Here is a 20175-nt window from a genome sequence, read left to right as displayed (position 1 = left end):
GCTCTTGGACTCATGTACATGCATAAACACTCATGTTTATTTAACACATATACACACCATACCTCTAAAAACGAGAGACTAGGTTGATAATTTTGAGAGTGAGGAAACCAACATTCACTTCTAAAAGTAGCTGGCTCCATTTCTATAACTTTTATAGCCTAGGTGTAGTACGTAGGTGTACCTACCATCGTGTTGTGCATTTTTCAATTTCAATCCGACGTCTCTTGTGCTCTCTCTGTCCAAAATTATAGGTCATTTTAACTTTTAAATAGGTCATTTTAACTTTTAGATTCATATATTTTGCTATGTACCTAGATATACGCTATGTCTAGATGCATAGTAAAAATTATAAAACTAGAAAAATCAAAACGAACTATAATTTACCTTAAACAACAAAACGGACGGAGGAAGTATCTCATTTTAAACATCTCTTATTATATACTGACATACTCGTATGTGATTTGGAATACAAGTTTTAATAATTTCTTTATGCGGTCGAGTCATCCCGAAGCAAATTCAGTTTTAAAAAAAAGGAAAATAGAAAGCAAATGAACTAAGGCAACCCCTTGCATCCTTACTGATAATCGAGGTTTCTTTTCCCGTCTCCTCAGGCAAAACGTCAGAGTCGCCTGCAAAGCCAGGCACAGACCAACGATCACAGTGTCTGATGATGATGATGCACGGCCTGACGCATCGACGCATCCGTTTCTAGAGTACGTACATTTTGTTGTCAACCATGCGTGCACCGAGCCTGGTGGCGCTGACATTAGGCGGCCGTGCACCGATCGGACGATGTTTGAAGGAACTTTCTAGAAAAAACATGCGTGGTTGGTTTGAGACCATGTACAGGCTTGGTGAGAATCATTTGGCGCCTCTGTCTCTGTCACCGTATCACATGATTCCTGTGTCCTTTGATTGATCGAGTGGACGAAAAAAGGTACCAATCCAGCATGATATGTCATATACATGAATTTTACAGGAAAGTATGGATAAATTTGAAAGAAGATGATTTCATTTCTGAACTCTACAGGAACAGGGAAAGTTTCCTGCGCTCCAAGCCATTCAGCCATTCAGGTCAGGTATACCATTATATCTACAGGTTTTTTGTGTAAAAAAAAATGAATACAACACGCGTCCAGAAGGAGCGACCAAGCTCTTTCCTTCCAAAATTCAAATGCCAAAAAAAAATGTTTCTACCACGTCGGCGACGAAAGCACCGAGAGTTTCCTAGCAGCTACCGATTGACCACGACAGAGCAAGCTGCGTCAAACACGTTGCCCCGCCGCGCACGCCTGGTCGTCGTATTCCACTGACTTCGCGCCTGCGCCGGCGGCGCCGGCCGCCCTGCCGCCCTTGGCCGACCCGTCAGCCTCGACGCCCCTCCGCGTCGACCGCGACCCCCACGCGGGGAGCCTCGCGGAGAACGTCCGCGCCAGGAACGACGGCCACCGCCCGGACTGGCCCAGCCGGATGCTCCTCCCGCCGCGGCTGCTGCCGCCTTCGCCGCCGATGGTCCTGACGCTGGCGCCGCGGCGCGTGCTACCGCCCCGGCTGGCGCGGAACGCGACGAGGCTCGTGGTGCGCTGCAGCTTCCCCGCCGCGGCGAGGTCCCGGAGCACGTGGTCGGGCAGCCGCAGCGTGAACCTCTCGGCGGCAGCGCTGCCGGTGGCGGACGCCGCCGCGGCGAGCGAGTGCCCCGTCGAGTGCGAGCGCGGGAACCGCGCTGGCGCGCGGCCGGACTTGGAGCGCAGCGCGCGCTTGACGCTGCCGATGCGCATCAACTCGTCGGCCTCCTCTCTGATAATCCTCTGCTCCTCCGTCTCCTCCACATCAATGACCACCGCCGCGGGAGCAGCCGGCGCGGACGCGGGCGACGGCAATTCTTGAGCGGGAGCTGGCGGCAGCTCTGCCGGCGCGTCGTCGTCGGCCGGTTCGTTGGGGTCCGGGACGAGGTTGGCGCGGCAGACGGGGCAGGTGACGTGGGAGGCGAGCCAGGTGTCGATGCAGTCCGGGTGGAACACGTGGGAGCACTTGGGCAGCAGGCGCAGCGTCTCGTCGTCGTCGAACTCGCTGAGGCACACCGCGCACTCGAGCGCGCCCTTGCCGGCCTTGTGCGCCTTCACGTCGGCGTACGCCATGGTGGGGAAGGTCTCGAGCACCGCCGCGTCGAGCCCGCGCTGGCGCCGCGACCGCGCGGCGGCGCCGTTCGGGGCAGGGCTCGCGGAGTAGCCGCTCGAGCCGTCGCCGTAGCAGTGGCGGACGTAGATGGAGAAGAAGCCGAGGAAGAAGAAGGCCGCGATCAGCACCACGATGACGATGGCCATGGACGGGCTGAAGTTGGTGTAGGGCGTCTGTCCGTTCGTCTGCTGCGGCCCCTGCGCCGCCGTGAAATCAGCGACCGCGAGCAAAAGAAGGAAGAGGGGAAGGAGGCGGCCATTGCTACGGAGGAGTGTCGTTTCCATTGGCACTAGTGCTGAGCGGTAACGATGGAGCGACGGTGGTGGGGTTGTGGGGGTCGGGGAGTGTGTCCCGAGACCAATTTGGAGGAGAGACGGCAACTATAGGGGAGAGCGCGAGCGTTTATATGCGAGAAGGAAGAGCGGGAGGTTGCGGACGGGCGGCGACGTTTGTAGCTTAGCTTGCGAGAAAGCAGAGCGAAATGATATAGATCCCATTTCTTAACAAGAAGTCGCTGTCAGGACTCCAACCGGGTGAGCACAGGGGGTTGGATTGGACAGTCTTCCCCCGACCCTCCGCCACCGGATCATTAGCATGCTTCTCAGTTCTCAGCGACAGCGACCCATGCCATCTTAAAATACTTGGCCAAACTATACAATTTAGCTGAAGGGTAGCTCATAATGTACAATTAGGTTGTGAGCCTCAGCTTCGACCAAAGTGTAAAGTGCGTTGATAAGCTTTGTTTATGTGGTATCATGGGCTTTTTGTGTTATTTATCTTGGATATGATTTCTTAAATAACCACTAGTCCATAAACATAATTATGGAATTCAAATACCGTGTGTGTCGCCATGATTACCCACTCCATATCCATGCTAGTTGTTCTTGCCCCATGCGCATTCTTTTTTGTTCCAATTCTTGCCCGTCATTCCCATCACAAATATAAGTCCGTGTCATAAATCAAGCATTTTATCTTTAGCTATGAATTTATTGGATTTTATATAGATGGACAATACAAAATTAGCATTACTAGATTCGTTCTAAAAATTTTCACAACATATATATTTGCATTTAGAAAAATATATTTTTTATAAATATTGCTGTCAAAGTGTATATTATATTTGAGGACATATCGAAATTCTAATGGATATGTATTTATAACCAAAAGAAGTACTCATAATGACTATTTAAGGAGAACGTATATAAAAATATATGTTTTTCTATAAATATTGCTATCAAACTGCTGATGTGGCATAGGATTTAATACCCATGAAACCCCCATGACACATCACTGAGACTGGCCTAAATGTCACGACATACTTGTATAATTTTTTTTAGAAGGGAGTATAATTTTAATAAAAAAAGTGCAAAAATCTTAAGGCAACAATGTTACAGTAGACTTGGAGGTGGGTTGAAGGCATAGCTTTTTGGTACTATATTATGTTTCCTCGCGAAAGGGACAACGTATTTCATCATGTTAAATGTGCGGAACTGATTGATGTTCGTAACCAATACTAGTATTAACAAATGAATGCCCGCCTGGTCGCAAAATGATGATGTCGCTTCAAAGCAAAGTGGTGGAGGAATGTTCGAAAACCCCAGTGGATGCACATAGATAAATTTGTGCGGGTAGGCGGGGAATCTGATAAGCCTTCCTGCCTCAGGCGAATGCGATTAGCGAAGGATTGGCGGAGATGCGCGGCAGCACGTGAGTTTTGTTTGGCTTTGTCCTCTTCCTGGTCTGCCTTTCCGTTCCATTTCCTGGAGCTACCTGCCTACCTGCTCAGGCTTAGCTGACCAGAGCAGCTGGTCATCACTGACCGGTTGCAGTTGCATTGCACCCGCAGGCTTTTGCTTGTTTATCCTAACGAATTGCCGTTCAAGGCTGCTGGTTATTAGTCAATGGTTGTAACGAGAACGAAGAAGGTTCTTTGAGTGTTTGACAAGCGAGTTTCTAGAATACCAAGGCATGACCGGCGAATTATTCATATTTTAAACTGGCACGATGAACTCATTTTTTTTTGAAATTGTGACGCCGGTAGAAATTGCCGTGTTTGTATTAATTAATAGTGAAGAGATGTATTAATTAATAGAGAAGGAAGTTACAAACCTAGGGCGAAAAAAAAGGAAACTGTACAAAAATAAAGCGTTTTTGCTTTTACAAAACGATCACTCTTCGCCCAAGTGACTTGCCCTGCTAAAATCCAACATCGTGCTTCCTCCTTGATTTTGTGAAGAAGTTGGTCCAAACTTTTAAACTTCCGCTGGAAAACTTTTTCATTGCGCTCCTTCCAAAGTTCCCATGACACAAGAAGGATAAGGGATCTTAAACCCTTAAGAGGCGCACCAGTTATAGACTCTAATTGCGTCCACCATTCGCTGACGGATGAAAAAGCAGACCAATCCCGTCTGAGTGGTACGTGGGTGGCCGTCCACTCGAAAATTTTATCCCAAAGTTGAACTGTGTAGCGGCAGTTTGCTAGTAGATGCAGCAGAATTTCATCGTGCATATGGCAAAGCATGCATACTCTTTGATTCGGCCATCCTCTCGGAATTAGGCGATCTGTTGTCCATAGCCGGTTTTGGAAGGCTAACCATGAGAAAAATTTGCACTTTGGCGGCGCCCACGTCCTCCAGATAAGTCGCTCCATGTCGGATGGTGCTGCATTTTGGAATTGCGCCCTATATGCTGATGCCGTCGTGTACAGGCCATGTCGAGTAAGATTCCATGTTATGGAGTCTGGCACGCCCGTGTTTAGTTGGACTGTTCTCGTTCGGTCCCAAAGGATAGTGAATTCCGTAAGTTGCGTTGTCGACGATAAATTGACCACATTTATGTCAAATATCCATCTGTCATTCGCTAAGGCGTTCTTGACCATCCGTTTTTTATTTCTTGAGATGTTATATACTAATGGTGCAATGTGTTTCGACGCCTCCCCCTGTAACCACGCCGATTCCCAGAATTTGGTCTTCTCCCCATCACCTAGAGTGATGGTTATTGCGGCCGCAAACAAAGCCTTGTCTTTTTCGCTGCACGGAGTTGGCATGCTGGGCCATGGTTTTCATGGTTCCTTCCATTCATTCCAAAGTTAGCGGAGTCGGAGGGCTCTTGCAAACTTCTTTAAGTGTAGGATCCCTAATCCACCCAGCTTGGTCAGTTTGCACGCCGTGGGCCATGCCACTTTGCACTTTCCACCCGCAATTTGGTCTGTGCTCGTCCATAAGAAGCGTTTTCGTCGTCTATCAATTTCTTCTAGTATTGAAGCTGGAGCATTTAGGGCGGGGAGGTAATAGATCGGTTGTGAGGATAATACAACCCGGACTAGAGTTCTTCTTCCCGATGGGGTGAGTAGTTTGTCGACCCAGCTCGCTAACGTGCGTTCGCTTTGTCGGATAAACTCTGGAAGTTAATCTTCTGTAGTCTGCCCAGAGATAAAGGTAGTCCAAGGTATTTAACCGGGAAGTTGGTTCTGGTTGCCGGGAAGGGAGCGAGGATGTTGTTTAGGTCGATCCCGTTGCAGCGTATGGGTGCCACCGAACTTTTGTGAATGTTGGTGCTTAGTTATGTGATGCAGTCGGATTTGTCTAGTAGCTCCTTGGTGTTGCGAACATCAGCTTCTGTCAGATTGATGAAGATTACCGCATCATCTGTATATAGTGAGAGTCTTAGATGAGCATATTTGCCTCTCAGTCTGGATAACATGATGAACTCATGAACTGTGCTGGAATACAAGAGTTTCCTTATTTCTCAACTACGCGCCATGCCGTCCTGATGTGGGCCATGTGGTGCCGATCATTTTGCTTGATGGCATAGGCATGCACTCGTTGGGTCCATTCGGTCAAAATCACGCAGTAAGCACCAAGAACGCCTGTGTTTGCACTAACTGATATCACTATGTAACAATTTATTTTTTTTTTACCAACGAAAGGGATCGGAATTAGTCCCACCTATCCTGCGTAGCTAGCTGTATAAGAAGTGTTCTTAAGTAAGTACGGAGTACTATACAAATACAAGTCACTGATCCGGCCTGCAGCACATATTCATGGAAATTGTAAGCGCCAAGTATTTAAAAGATATTTGAGTTTTGACCTGACTCCACTCAGGATGGATTTGACCTCGTCAAGCTGAGCTCGCCTAACCGGGATGGATCGGACCTCTCGAAGCGATAAACGCTTGGACCTTGGAGAGATTTGGAGGCAGTTGACGACGGGGCAAGCGAGGGAAGGCAAGCAGCTGGTCCGTTCTGGGGCGGAGAACGGCAGCCGGCCACGTACGCGCGCGGGCGGTAGCCGGCGGCTGTGGTGAAAGCAACACCAGAGACTCTTCCGGCGTCGCGTCATCAGTCCTGCCCGGGCGGTTGCTGCAACGGAAGTCTTCACGGGGTTGCTCTGTCGCGCGCGCCGCCTAGGCGGCTGCTCGCGCTAACGGCCACGCGCTCTGGTCCGGTGGTGATGCATGTGCTTCGATAGCCACGCACGCTCGCACGCGTATGCGATGTTTGTTCTGCTAGGCTTCTTGCGACGCATGATACCGGACTACCGGTGATAGCCCTGATCTGCTTACGGGAACAAGGGGAAAGAAAGCCTGACCGTTTATACAGACTACAGAGCAACTGATCGGTGGAGAAGAGCAGGTACGTAGGGCAGAAAAGAAGAAACGGAGCAGCCACAACATTTACAACTCGCAGCTCCGTTACAGAGAAATTGATGTCACCAGTTTTAGCCCCAAATTAATATCAATTTGACAAATGCATACGAACCACGAACAAATTAATATACAAATTGAACAAAACGATTCCACACCCCGAACAAATTATTATACTTGAGAAAAAAATTGTCCATGATACGAACGAACTATTCTTTTAGGAGAAAAATATATCCACGGGATGAATAATTTATTACAAAAATGAATAAATTTATTTTCATCGCAAAAATAAAATTAAAATAAAATAAAGGAAGAAAATAGGAGTGAAATGAATGAAAAGGATAAATAGCATACCGAGAAGGAACATCTACAAGAGAGTTAGAAATAAAATAGAAGAATAAAATAGGAATAAAGTGAAAGGAAAGGAAAAGAGATGAGAAATGAAAAAAAAGAGCTTTGTTACAATGCTTCTAAAGTACCATGGTACTTGTAGGTACTTTCATTTCTCATCCTTCTTAAAAAAAATTAAATATATTTACACATAATTAAAAGGACATTATAGTAATTTCTCACTATTTTTGTGCTTGGTCCCACCAAATTGGTATTTCTTGGTACTTCTCTTTTGGTACTTCATGGTACTTCCTTTGTTTCCACCGTTCAATTTCACCAGATGGACGACTCTCATTTTTTTCAAGCACTCTAAAATTTCTAAAAAACAAAGGTGTGACGTATGGATCTATGGATTAGAAGAAAAGTTAGATCAGGTAATAAGAGAGAAAATGAAGGAAATAAATAGAAAAGAAGATATAATAAAAATATTAGCAAAAACAAAAACAAAAACAAAAAAGAATGTAGTAACGGAAGGTAAAAGGAAGAACGGAATGAAATTACGTACAGAAAAAAAATGAAAAGACCGAAAAAAACTAAAACGAAAAAAAAGGAAGAAACCGAAGCCTTACCGCTAGGCTCGATGCACGTCGTCAGTTAACACAGCAGCTAGATTTGGGCCGGCACCAACATTTTCGGCCGTGAGAAAGAAAGACCAAATCGAAAAGCCCGCAGTAGCAACAGCTTTGAATGAAATATTGGGCCGCATTCACGCCACCGGTCTACGCAGGATCCTCAGACGACAAATAGTTTGCGTATAGTCAGTCGTCCTCGCTCGGTCGCACGCAGCGGCTACCGCGCTATGCGATTTCTCACTAGTGTCACTACGATTGGGCCCGTCATGGGGAACGGCAAAGAACAAGCAGTGCAAGAGGATCCAATTTGAGGGGTCCCCAGCGGCTGGTGAAGGGTGATGGTCAGAGACTCAGAGCGGCGCCGGCGACAAGCCACAGTAATGGCGGCCCATGAGCTCCCGTGTCGATCAGAGCCACCAAGCCACCATCCTTGTAGCCGCCGTGTCGATCACCTGTTCGGTGAAATGCCCCCCACCATCGGCTGACTCTACTACGTATTGGTGAGCACACAGCAGCACCACCACCAAGTATGTTGGTAGATTGCTCAAAAAAAAAAATTGTGTACCAACAATCAATTGAACAATGAGATAGCTACCTAGCCAATATTTTCTTTACAGAAGACAATAGGAATTACAGAAACAGAAGCATCATATAGGCTATTCAGACCTTCAGGACTATCGTATACATTTGCAGCGAAAGGTTCCTGCATTGAGCTATTAGATTAGCCAATCTAATCCTTTGTGAAGTATGGGTTAAAAGTTTGTACAATTCCTTTCATACTCACTTCTTCTTAGATGAAATTTTGGCATTTTGTCGTAGCAAAGGAACACATTTATCTACGGCTCTTACCTATATCACAGGAGAGAAAGGGTGATACATGAAAGGATTTTCTTTTCCTGTGAAAACACAGGTAAGTATATAGTTCACTGTTCAGTAGGTGTAAGGTTCTAAAAGCCACATGCTTCTGAATATATATGGCAGTGGCGACCCTTACTCATTAGACAGTCCATGAGCACAGCTGCTGATTATGTTTGTGCCATACTATTGGCCAGCACAGCAATTATGCCTATTTTGCTCAAGAAATGGTCTCATATGTTTCCATTGGGGTATGGAACAATACTGTTGATTGCATTTAAGTAGAATATGTGTTCCATCCTTTCCTATCCGTAGAATCCTAGATGCATTCATTCTTTTATTTCTGTTTATGCTACTAAGCTGATGCTTTGTTGGCTCCACCTTAATTTCTTCTTACTTGAACTTCTGGTTAAAAAAAAAAGGGCATCTGCATGCTCTTATATAATTCGTTGCTTAATTTTGGGCTCAGCTGCATCATGGTTGCATCAGAAATGCTATAACTAGCTCCACGCCTCCACCCCAGGGGCGGATCCAGCATGGCAGCAGGGGGCTGGAGCCCCCCTCCCCCCTAACAAAATATGGATGAGGAAGAGGAAGAGGAAGAAAAGGAGGAATCAGGAAGGAGGAGAAGAAAAGCTCCCTATTGTTAATGCTTCCACGCTTAATGCTTGACACAATGGGCATTTCCTATATTGTTAAAATTATTGACATTATTATTTTACAATCATTGCCATTAAAGTTCGTAATTATTCATGAATTATGTTTCATGCAGGCTGACAGCTATAAAACTTACGAAACACATCTGAAGCTTACCTCAAAAAAGGATAAGGACTATGTGAACACCCAAAATTCCATCACAACAACAATGTAAGTAGCTTGTGTCGATCTAGATTTCTAAGGAATTAATAAATTTTTTAAATAAATCTCAGCCTTTAATAATTTAAATAACACTTGAAATAACTTTAGAATCAATAAGTGGTTGATGCATGCATTTCGTTTGCATTGGTTTTATTTGAGTTGTGTTTGCAAAATTTAAAAAAAAAGAGAAAGAGAAGAGAAAACCCCCTCAACCTCTTTTTCCTCTTTCTCTAGCCCAACCCATCCCGGCCTCCTTTTTCATTTTCTGGCCCAGCCCAACAGCAGGCCACCGGCCCTTTTTTCCTTCCGCCAGCCCGGCCCACCTCCCCTCTCCCCATCTCTTCCTCACCGACAGGGTGACCCCACCCGTCAGGGCCACCCCCTACCTTCGGCCGGCACCACCCCGTGTGTTGTGCTGCTCGGCCTCCCGCATCCGCGACGCTCACCCTCCCCGCGTCCCTCCGCCTCCCACGCGCACGCCGCCGCCCCTTCGCTTCCTGTCCCCACCCGTAACTGCCGCTTCACCACCACCGCCGCCATCAATGGCCAGCCGCCTCTTGCCTTCTCCCCTTCCACCTGTGTCACCTTCGCTTCCCCCTCGCCCCTATAAAACCTCCCCCGCCTTCAACTATGCTCCTCCACCCTTCTCCCGCCGCCAACTCTCACTGGAGCCGCCGCTCACACTAAGAGCCGCCGCCACCTTCGTCCGGCCCTCCGCCGCCAGGCCAAGTCCGACCGCTTCTGCCCGCTGCCACCGCCGGTGAGCAACCCCTCGGGTTCCCCTCGCTCTCCACCGCTGCATGCGCCAGCCGCCTAGGGCTCTGCCATGCCGGAGCGCCGGCGAGCTTCGCTACTAGAGCCGGCTAGAGCCTTGGCGTGAGGAAGAAGAAGCTCACCTCTTTTTCATTTAAGCCCCTGCACTTCTTACTTTTTGCTCCGCAGTTCAGATTAGTTCAAAAATCTTTAGATTTAGGTCCTATTTTCTTTCGCTGTAGTCCTCGAGCTTCTGGATAATAGAACCTGTCGTCCAGCTTGGCTCTTTTGCACGTTAAACCTTCGGTTTATATACGTAATTATGTTTTAGCCCTCGATTTCTTGCAGTTATGCCCTTGGAAGTTTCTAATCCTTACCAACAAGTCCCTAGAGCTTAGTTAAGCCATATCTTCTTATTAACTCCATTTTCAGCGTATTCTCACGTTCACGCGATCATCTCTGCATGAACGTTAGTTCTAGGAGTTTGTTTTAAGTCTTTTAAAGTGTTTGGTGTATTGTTTCTTATTTATTGTTTATTTTGCTTGTGTGATCATGTAGACGACGTGCCGTTCGAGGAAGGCCCGGAGCAGCTATTAGAAGAAACTCTTCTACAGTTTGCCGAGGAAGGCAAGTGGCTTCCCCCTTCATATTCTTTTTCGTCCCGATAACAACATATTAATTCATTTTACTATTTTCAGTATTGCATAATTTGACAGGATACCTATTAAGGACTTACCTAATCTTTTTCCCTGACCCTTGAATACTGGTTTTAAATCTTGTTGGGTAGAAATGCTTAGCTGCTTACTATGGGATGGTAACATCATAATTTTTTGAGAATATTAATGATGACTTTCTTTGTTGTTATACCTGGTTAATTACAAGATCATTTATTTTAATTGGAACATGGGAACCACCCAAGAAAATAGTACAACCGCAACATCATATGGCTCTGATCTTAGCCAATTAATTAGACATATAGTTGACTAGTAGTCTTACCGAAAGGGCAAGGAGGGGGAAGGTGTTGGGGTATAGCCCGGTCCTCTTGGAGTAGTAGCCTTGGCTAAGGTGTTGATTCATTAGGGAGGGTTATTGTGGCGGAACACCTCGGATTAACTCAACTAAAGCACAGTTAAGTCACTTCACACGCGACACTCATGCCTTAATCAAGTTAACTCGATGTGCCGTCGGATTTCATCCGATTTAACCACTCAACAGGACCAAATTAGCATAGCTCACACGAAGGTGAGTGGTTTCAGAGAATACAACAGATCCACAATTGGATTAACAAGTTATTACACACTGGTTAAAATTAGAGTTTTACAAGTTCTGAAGAAAACAACAGAAGGTAAACACATCGCGGAAGCTATCGTCGGGGTCGGATGTCCCTGGTGAGGCCAGCCAGGACATCATTGATCCTATTCCCCACCGTCCGAGGAAGGATCCCACTCGACCGTCCAACCCGGAGGGAGCTGGGGCGGCCAAGTGCCAGCAGCAAGCTCAGAAGTTGCAACTTCACCTGAAAAGAGAAGCCACAAACAAGGCTGAGCTGCTAAGCTCAACAAGACTTAACCGACCGGTGGGAAAAACTACTCCACCACTTCTAGACATGCAAGGCTCTTTGGCTGAGGGGTTTGTTTGCCAAAAGCATTATGTTAGGTCCTTGCTTTCAGGTTTTAGCTCAGATTCTAAGTTCACTTACCAGTCTATGTTGGCAACTAATACTAAGCAAACATAGATCCAACTTTATGTATATAAGCTCAACATCAAGATCATGTCATCATCAGACTCCTTCATTACTCAGTGTAGCATTATGATCAAGCAGTCTCAAACTATGAGAGGCAGACGAAGCGATTCGAGTTCTTTAACCATGCATGGTGAACCTAACCCACGACATCCGTGCACCACCGAGGGTCGCTTCCTGTGTCCGCCTTCCCCATCAATTCCCTAACCCGTGTCGGGTCCACTTCCTTTGGTGCAAGGTTCCACAGACCCGCCTCTGCCGTTCTGTGACCACACTTGCCACCACGTGCGGCCGCAGGGGAACTTTATTACAAGGATAGTGGAGTGACCACTCACGTTTAGGTTCAATCAGGTACTAGGCTTCCCCATCCCATACTGGGTATGAGATTAGTACTTTCAAACACTTGATCACGAACACCAGCACTGTCGGGCCTTAACAGATTTAATAAACAGACGGGGTGATCAGCCGACAACCAAAAGAGTTAACCATAATCCTGCCTCGTCCATTATCCTTATAGTTGTAACAGAAGAAAACAATCAACTCCTATAACTCGCGAGTGACAGGAAATCACTCGGCTTTTACAGATTTCTATTTAAGCATTGCAACTACTCGACCCAACAGACTAGTGTACATTTCAAAGGAACTATGACATGCATCTATGGTTGCAAACAACTCCTATACGTAAATGCACAATCATGAGCAGGAAGGCATGTGCAAGTTTGGAAAGATGGGTTCATGCTCCGGGGCTTGCCTTCAAGCAGAGGGGAGGTGAACTGGTACTCAGCTGGGGCTGCTTCGGCTTCTAGGATTGGCAGCTCAGCTACAGCTCCGTCTTCGGGCGCCGGGTGTAGCTCGTGGACGCCATCAGTGAGATGTAACTCTACACGAATGCAATGCAGGAGTTAGTGTTTAGACGGTTATTTCAACAACACTTGCAAGTTTAAGCTCAGACACTCGTAGCAAAGCTACAGAAAAGGTGGGGGAAGTTCACTTTAGTTGGTGGAGAACAGGATAAAAGGGTCGGATGGGGGTAAACTTGGGATCTGACCCTTAACTTAAGGAATGACTGTGCCGGGGTCCTCAGACTTAACATAGAGACGTCCCCGAGAATTTGCACAGATACCCTCGGGTCAAGGAAAAGGATATAGTCGAGCCCTGGGGTGAGGTGGATAAGGGTCGGAGAAACAGACAGGGTCGGGCGAGATGGAAAAAGGGGTCGGACGAACCGAAATGGGGTCGGCAGCTTCCTTCAGGTCTACTGGTGAAGGCTTGGGGTCGGGAAGGAACAGACTTGGGCAGAAGGTCTTAAGCACTAAGGCTTGGGTGGCGGCGAGGTTGGAGGGTGCTCCGGCGGCGGCGGAGCTTCTTGTGGGCAACAAGGAAGCTCTAGCACAGCACGGAGGAGCAGATGGCTGGGTGGATTGGGGAGAAGCGGACTTGAGCAGAGAGGGAAACTTCTCAAGAGTTTTAGTGGGATTGCTCAAGTGCGCTCAGAGTAGGGGCGGTGAAACAACAATGGCGAAGGAACTCCGGTGGGACTCTGGCATTCCCTTTTATAGCGGCGCGGAAGAGAGAAATTTCAAGCAACACGAAGACCGGGAAGAAAAGGATGGAGTGCGCTGCCATGGTGGCGATTGAGCGGCGATGGGCGGCGGAACAGGACCTTAGAGATAGAGTCTTCAGACATTGGGCACTGGAGACAAGGCGGCGCAGGCGCGGTTTTGCCGGGGTTTAGATTTGGCGGAGGCGAGCGTAGCCTGGTCGCATCGAGCGGTGGATTTGACTGATGTGACAGGAAGAAAGGTGCTACAAGTGAGGTTGCAACAGGCGAAGTGACAGGACGAGCGGCGGCGCGGGCGAGCGCAAAACAGCGGCATTGCCGGAGCACGTCACTGGTGGGGCGAGAAAAGGAGCTGTCGCGGTCGGAGACGGTGTTGGCGAGGGAGGTATCGTCGTGGAGTGAGCTCATGGGTGGCACGACTGTGGAGAGGCGGGAAAACTGGAAGGCATTGGGTCTTGCAGCCAGGGATCCGACGAGATGATGGGCGCGAGTCGCGAGGCGGTCTGACGCAGCAGCGGCAAAACTCTGTCACGGCGGCGACGGGGCACCTTGGCGCGGCCGGCGAGGGCGCGAGCGACACGAGGCGAGGCAGAAAGGATTGCAAAGGGACTTCCGCTGCGATTGGGGAGGAGGGCGCGTGGATCCATCCTGTCGCGGCCGGCGACTGGGTCAAGCGGTGGGCGTCAGAGAGATCAAGCCACGCAGCGGGAAAGCTCTGAAGCGGGCGCATGCTACTCGGGCGCGTCTGTGTCGGGAGATCCGAAAAAGATTTCAGGTCCACCAGTCAGTCTCGGTTGTTCCACAGCTCCAAGATTGAAAGGAACACTGCCTCTGGACTTAGAAAGAACCGACGGTTTTGGTTGGGTTCTCAGGGGTCGGGACTAAGAACCGGTTTTGGAGCGCTTAAGCTCAGGGGAGCTGAGACAGCGGGATTTGTGACTCGGATTAAGATTAACTCGGCTGATTTAACCAAGGTCGTTACAATTATGGTCCACACCGCTACTAAAACTCTAGCAGGCTGCTGGTTATTTATGTGTCTTTGTAAAGGCTTCGTAGTGTACCCCCAGCCACTTACCAAAGGAAGTCTTTAAGGGCTTTGCAAACCCAGGTGACACGGGGAACATGAGCTGTGGGTAAAGTGTACAACCTATGCAGAGTGTAAACTTGTATATCAGCCATGCTTACGGTTATGAGCGGCTTGGACCCTCACATGATAATTGATCTTAAAGATGAAAATAATTCGTGGTTCCTTTGTTTTTGGGTAATGTTGGTTCTTTATGTGTAATTGGGTTGGTATAAACTTACACCTAGTAAATAGGTGCTTGCTAATAAAATGTGACCAACTAAAAATGCTAACCGCTGAAAGCCTATCAACCTCTCCTTGTGTCGGTGTTTTATACCCAGCAACCTATCGAGGGGATACTCGAGGTAGTAGATTAGTTTGTGGGGGAATTGCCGGACCTGGAATTTGAAGGTAAAAGCGAGGACACAAGGTACAGATTTATACAGGTTCGGGCTGCTAGAGTAGCGTAATACCCTACGTCCTATTTGGTGTGTTTGTATATTGCGCCGTGCGCTTGGGTGTTGAGTAGCCTAGTTGTTGGCTGTTGATGAGGGTTCTAGGCTCTGTTCTCTCGATCTAGGTACCCTCGCCCTCCTTTATATACTCCAGGGGACGGGATAACTAGTCGGTTACAAGGAGGAGTCCCAGTAGGATTACATGGTATGAGTCCTAGTAGGATTACAGGGGAATCCTAGTAGGAGTCCATCTTCTTCCTTCCTTGCGGGTACTGAGGATCTATCCTTGACAAGCCCCCGAGCGTTTCATAGTCAAATGCAGTAGTCTTTGAGTACTTATAAGATCCTCACCGAGTAGTTTTGGTAGTCTTCGAGTACTTTATCTAGCTGAATCTTCAAAGTTTCTCAAAGCTGCCATGAGGCTATGGTGTGCTCAAAGCCTTTGATCATCTTGATTCTGTAATCTTCATATATGGAAGGCGGCGAAAGTCGCATTCCATATGGAGTAGCCCCTGAGCCTTAGGTTGAATCGTAAAATCAGGCTAAGGGTTAGTAAAATCTTGAATCTTCTTCTTTCAACTTGGAAAAAATCAATTGTTGGGTGTAGCTTATCAGTCCCCGAGCCTTGGATTGATTGAATAATCAACTCAAGGATCTTGAATCTTTACGCAAGTCATCATCTGAGTAGTTTCGTGACGTCCAGCCCCCGAGCTTATGCGCCAGGTGAGCTGGAGGAGCCACATCGAGTACTTATTGGTGCTTAGCCCCCGAGCTTGAAAGCTAGCTAAGCCATTGGAGATATTTCCAAGTAGTAATTGACACTTAGCCCTCGAGTTTGGGAACTAGCTATGCCTTTAGAGGTACACTTAGTGTCCTGGAGCGTCGTCGCCGAAGCTTGACATGAAGGAAAAGATGCATACATTATGTAGCATATTTTTAGAATATTGAAACTACTGAAATTTGTTCAGTGATCAATATAAATGTTTGTGTCATGCTCTTGTGTCGGCCATATCTCTCTTGAGTAGTTAGCCTATTACGTTTAGGCTCTCAGTCTCCGTTTAGCCGTAGCCACTGCGTGGCAAGATCTTTGTCTCTTGTACGCGTACGGGCACTGCCATTTGCAGAGCTGAGATCTTTATCTCATGTATGTGTGCTGGCACTTAGGCATGGCAGATGCTTCTAAGGCTTTCACGAATTAGGGCATGTTCTGCTCGAGAAGATTAGTGACCTTAAGAGAGGACAAAAATGAGTAGTCGTTGTTGCGACAAAAAGAGAGCACGATTGCTCGCAAGAGTTTGCTGCCATCTGGTGAGTAGAACGCGTGTTGTGCGCAAGAGTTTGCTACCCTTTGGCGAGCAGAGCGCGTGTTGTGCGCAAGAGTTTTCTGCCCTCCGACGACTAGAGCACGTGTTGTGCGCAAGAGTTTGCTGCCCTCCAGTGAGTAGAGCGCGTGTTGTGTGCATAAGATTTGTGCCTCCTTAGGGTGTACCTGTTGTGAGCCTCCAGTATTTAGTGCATCGAATTTGTGGCTATTGCCTCCAAAATTCAATGTACCAAACCCGTGACGGTGCCTCCACAACTAAGTGTACCAAACCCATGGCCGTAGCCTCCATAATTTGATATACCAAGCTTGTGGCTGTCAGTCAACATGCCCCAAGAAAAGTTGGCAAAGTGTAGCTCTGGAGGGTAATTACCGTCGTGAGACGTACACAAATAAGTACTTGGCGCATTGACCAATCATGCTGAAACATGCCAGAGAAAAAAATAATTATTAAAAAAGTGACTTAGCTTGATTTGTAGGCGATTTATGCCAAAGCCGTGGTGGTCGTCGATGAAGCCGTGATGATTTATTGATGAAGCTGACTAGTCAAAGTCGATTCCGACTAGTTGTCGGTCACGTGGAATCCGCCCTTGACTAGTTTTCTAGTCGAGATGAGTAGTCGAAGTAGTCCGTCCTCGACTAGTTTTCTAATCGAGACGAGTAGTCGAATTAGACCGTCCTCGACTAGTTTTCTAGTCCAGACGATTGGTCGAAGTAGTCAATGGTGTGAAGTCTGTCCCGACTAGTTTTCTAGTCGAGACGAGTAGTCGAAGTAGTCGTCGGCAAGTGATGCGGCTGATTGTTGGTGTTGCTGCTTCTCTCAGAGGTCTTCTCTGGTAAGTTTTTGGGTTGCACATAGCTATGATGAGCAATTTTCTTGGTAGCTTTTTTGGTGTGCACGTAGATGAATTCTACTTGTTTGATTTCTAGCCGTCGGAAATAGCTGGTTGCCTCATTCTGCCAGCTTTGATGCCTTTTTATCCCTTGGATAGTAGCAACACGGCATAGCAGAATTGTCATGATATTGAGCGGTGCATCAGGTCAACCTTTCATGCATGATTAGCTGGGAAACTCGATGAACTCGAGTATGATTCCTAGTAGGACTCAGGCCTGATGACGTCGCTTTAATCTTGATGTGGAAAACGGCAGCTGAATTTCTTCTTTCTGCTTCAGACTCGGCGATAGCGCAATCCCAGGCGCCTCGCTTGTGCTTCGGACTCAAATACCGAAATCTATTTCGGCTGAATTTTTGCTTGACACAATAGTAGGTGCATGTCGACGAGTAGTGATCCGCTGTGAATTGTGTGAAACAGAGGGGTAGCCCCCGAGAGTAATCAAGGTTGTCGCTGGCGCGTTGACTTGCCGATTGTAGGTGTTGCCGTGCGAACTGTAATGTTGATCGGTGCGATCCTTGGCGTTGCCTTGTCGGATTCAACTTGGACAGGGGCTTTCGGCTTTCTGTGGATGGAATTGCCCGTGATCCAATTGTTTTCCCAAGCTTCTCGACTCTGCTTCGAATTGGAACTCGACGACTTGCTTCTCGTCGAGTAAATTAATTTTGAAGATGAGGTCCTTCAAGTTCGCCCGATGATCTCGACGATTGCCCCTACCTGGCGCGCCAGATGTCAGAGTTTTATACCCGGCAACCTACCAGGGGGTACCCGAGGTAGTAGATTGGTTCGTGGGGGAATCACCGGACCTAGAATTTGAAGGTAAAAGCGAGGACACAAGACATGGATTTATACAGGTTCAGGCCGCTAGAGTAGCGTAATACCCTACGTCCTGTTTGGTATGTTTGTATACCAACTTTTTTTTATTTTAGCCCTTTTCGTGAAATATTTTCACAAATAGACCCCTGGCGGAACCAATTCCAAAAATGGACCCTTAGCTTGGCGCCAAGCTACAACGTCTTGGCGCCAGCCTCACCATCACCGCTGATCGGGTAGCTGACGTGGCGCCAAGGCTTGGCGCCAGGATCTATGGCGCCAAGGCTTGGCGCCAGTCAGGCTGGAGCCAAGCCTCCTACATAAGGCACCGCCCCTTCTTCTTGCCCGACACTTCCTCATCATCCTTCTTCACTCTCTCAAGTTTTTACTCTCCCTACTTCGCCCTATACTATGAATCGACATTTTAGCTTAGGAAACTTTCATTTGATCCGTGGATCTTGAAGAGCAAGGTATCCTCTCTCCCTCGTAGCTTTGTTTCACATTGATTCGCTATATATTAGTTGCATTTTTTAACTTAGGGTTTCATGCAAATGTAGGATGCCGAGGCGTGGAAAAGCTAGGAAACTAAGGTAACCCCAGCGCATGTTGTGGATCAAATGAAAAACCTTAATTGTAGGTTTATTGTTAAGTGCGTTTGGTTCTTACAACGAAATAAACTAAATTGTAGTTATGGCGCTAAGCTGACTGGAAATGCCTTCGATCCATTGCCTCTGCCTAGTGGTGTTCCAGTGCCTATGTGCTTTTGCGGCGATCCTTGCTAGGTAGCTAAGTCCGATGAACATGACACGTATAGGCAGAGGTATTGGATGTGTTCCAACTTTGCGTTTGAATCTACACTTCGTCAGCGCCGCATTAACAAGTTGGTAAGGAATTGTTGTTGTCTTATAATTATTGTCCATATTTCTTTTGTTTACTAACAGTTGCATTTGTTGTAGACCCCTCCACCGCTATGTGATTTTGAGCAGTGGATCGACACTGAGGTCAATCCTGAAGACAAGGAGTTTTTGTTGCGCTAGGATGCAGAGAGGAAGGAGATGACGGAGAAGAGGCTCAGAGAGGAGGCTGCGGAAAAGGAGCACAAGGAAGAGGAGGAAAGGAGGCGTGCTGCTGCGAACATGGAGGAGAGGGAGAAGAAGCTTGAGCGTGCACGCCGAGCGAAAGCAGCGATTGAGGAGGATCCCGATGCCTTGAGGAAGGGAAAGTGGCCTTGTTGCACTCAGTAGTCATAATTAGTTTCTAGTTATATGGTTTATTTATGAACAATATTTTCTACTATGAGACTTTTATTATGTTGTCATGTAATGATGCACTTTAAGTATGGACATGCAAGTGGTAGACGTCCTATGTTTATTTTGCGATGTAATGCACTTTGAAGTTGTACTCTAGTGAAATTTCCGCAGAAAATAATAAGGGTACTTGTTAGTGAAATTTCGGCAGAATTTCCCCTACTTTTTGATGCAATCCATACAAAATTACAAGATGAATAGTGAACATAAACACAAACATACAAGCATACGACACATTTATAATAAAATCCACAATAGTTTAGAATGAAAGTCCATATACACAAATAGTCCATATAACACAAAGTCCATATACCACATAGTTCGCAATAAGTACCCTCAGTGCCTCCTAGTCTTACCCTAACCCTTGTGACCAAGGGCGTCGGTGCCTGGAGTGTAAGGAGAACGTGGGTGACGTAGTTTAGTGTCTACAACCTGTGTAGGCTGGGTCAAGGGAGCCTCGTGGAGCTGAGACGGGCCAAGCTCCTCGGGCCTCTGGTCATCGTCGTCGTCGTCATCGTCCTCATCCTCGGATGCAATTGCTTTTGACCCTAAGGGGCCTTGCCTAGATGTACCAACGCCTCCTTCGCGTGGGGATGGAACGTGCACGTCTCGTGTCGTGACAGTCCTGCAACCACAACGAGCAGCCGCACGGCGAAGCCGACTTGACAGTCGCTGTTGTGAAAAAACTAGTTAAATGAAAGAATGTAACATATTAATAAAGTATTTGAAAGAACAATTTGAGTCTTACGTTGAGAAAAGTTCGCGTCTCGG

General features: G+C 47.3%; 1 protein-coding gene across 1 annotated transcript; it reads right to left on the bottom strand.

Moving 5' to 3' along the window:
• Window positions 1-990: 990 nt before the first annotated feature.
• LOC117843192 (E3 ubiquitin-protein ligase ATL6) lies at window positions 991-2659 on the bottom strand. The gene has a single exon (XM_034723750.2). It carries the CDS (start codon window positions 2460-2462, stop codon window positions 1266-1268), a length of 1197 nt encoding a protein of 398 aa, XP_034579641.1. The 5' UTR covers window positions 2463-2659; the 3' UTR covers window positions 991-1265.
• Between the last annotated feature and the right edge of the window lie 17516 nt (window positions 2660-20175).

The sequence above is a fragment of the Setaria viridis genome, chromosome 2, assembly GCF_005286985.2.
Source record: "Setaria viridis chromosome 2, Setaria_viridis_v4.0, whole genome shotgun sequence".
Taxonomy (NCBI): Eukaryota; Viridiplantae; Streptophyta; class Magnoliopsida; order Poales; family Poaceae; genus Setaria; species Setaria viridis.
The sequence above is the reverse complement of the archived record's forward strand: the minus strand, read 5'-3'. Positions and strand labels throughout refer to the sequence as shown.

Excerpts from the sequence above, each read along its gene's own strand:
- LOC117843192 (XM_034723750.2), bottom strand. The coding sequence starts at position 2,462 with ATGGAAACGACACTCCTCCGTAGCAATGGCCGCCTCCTTCCCCTCTTC.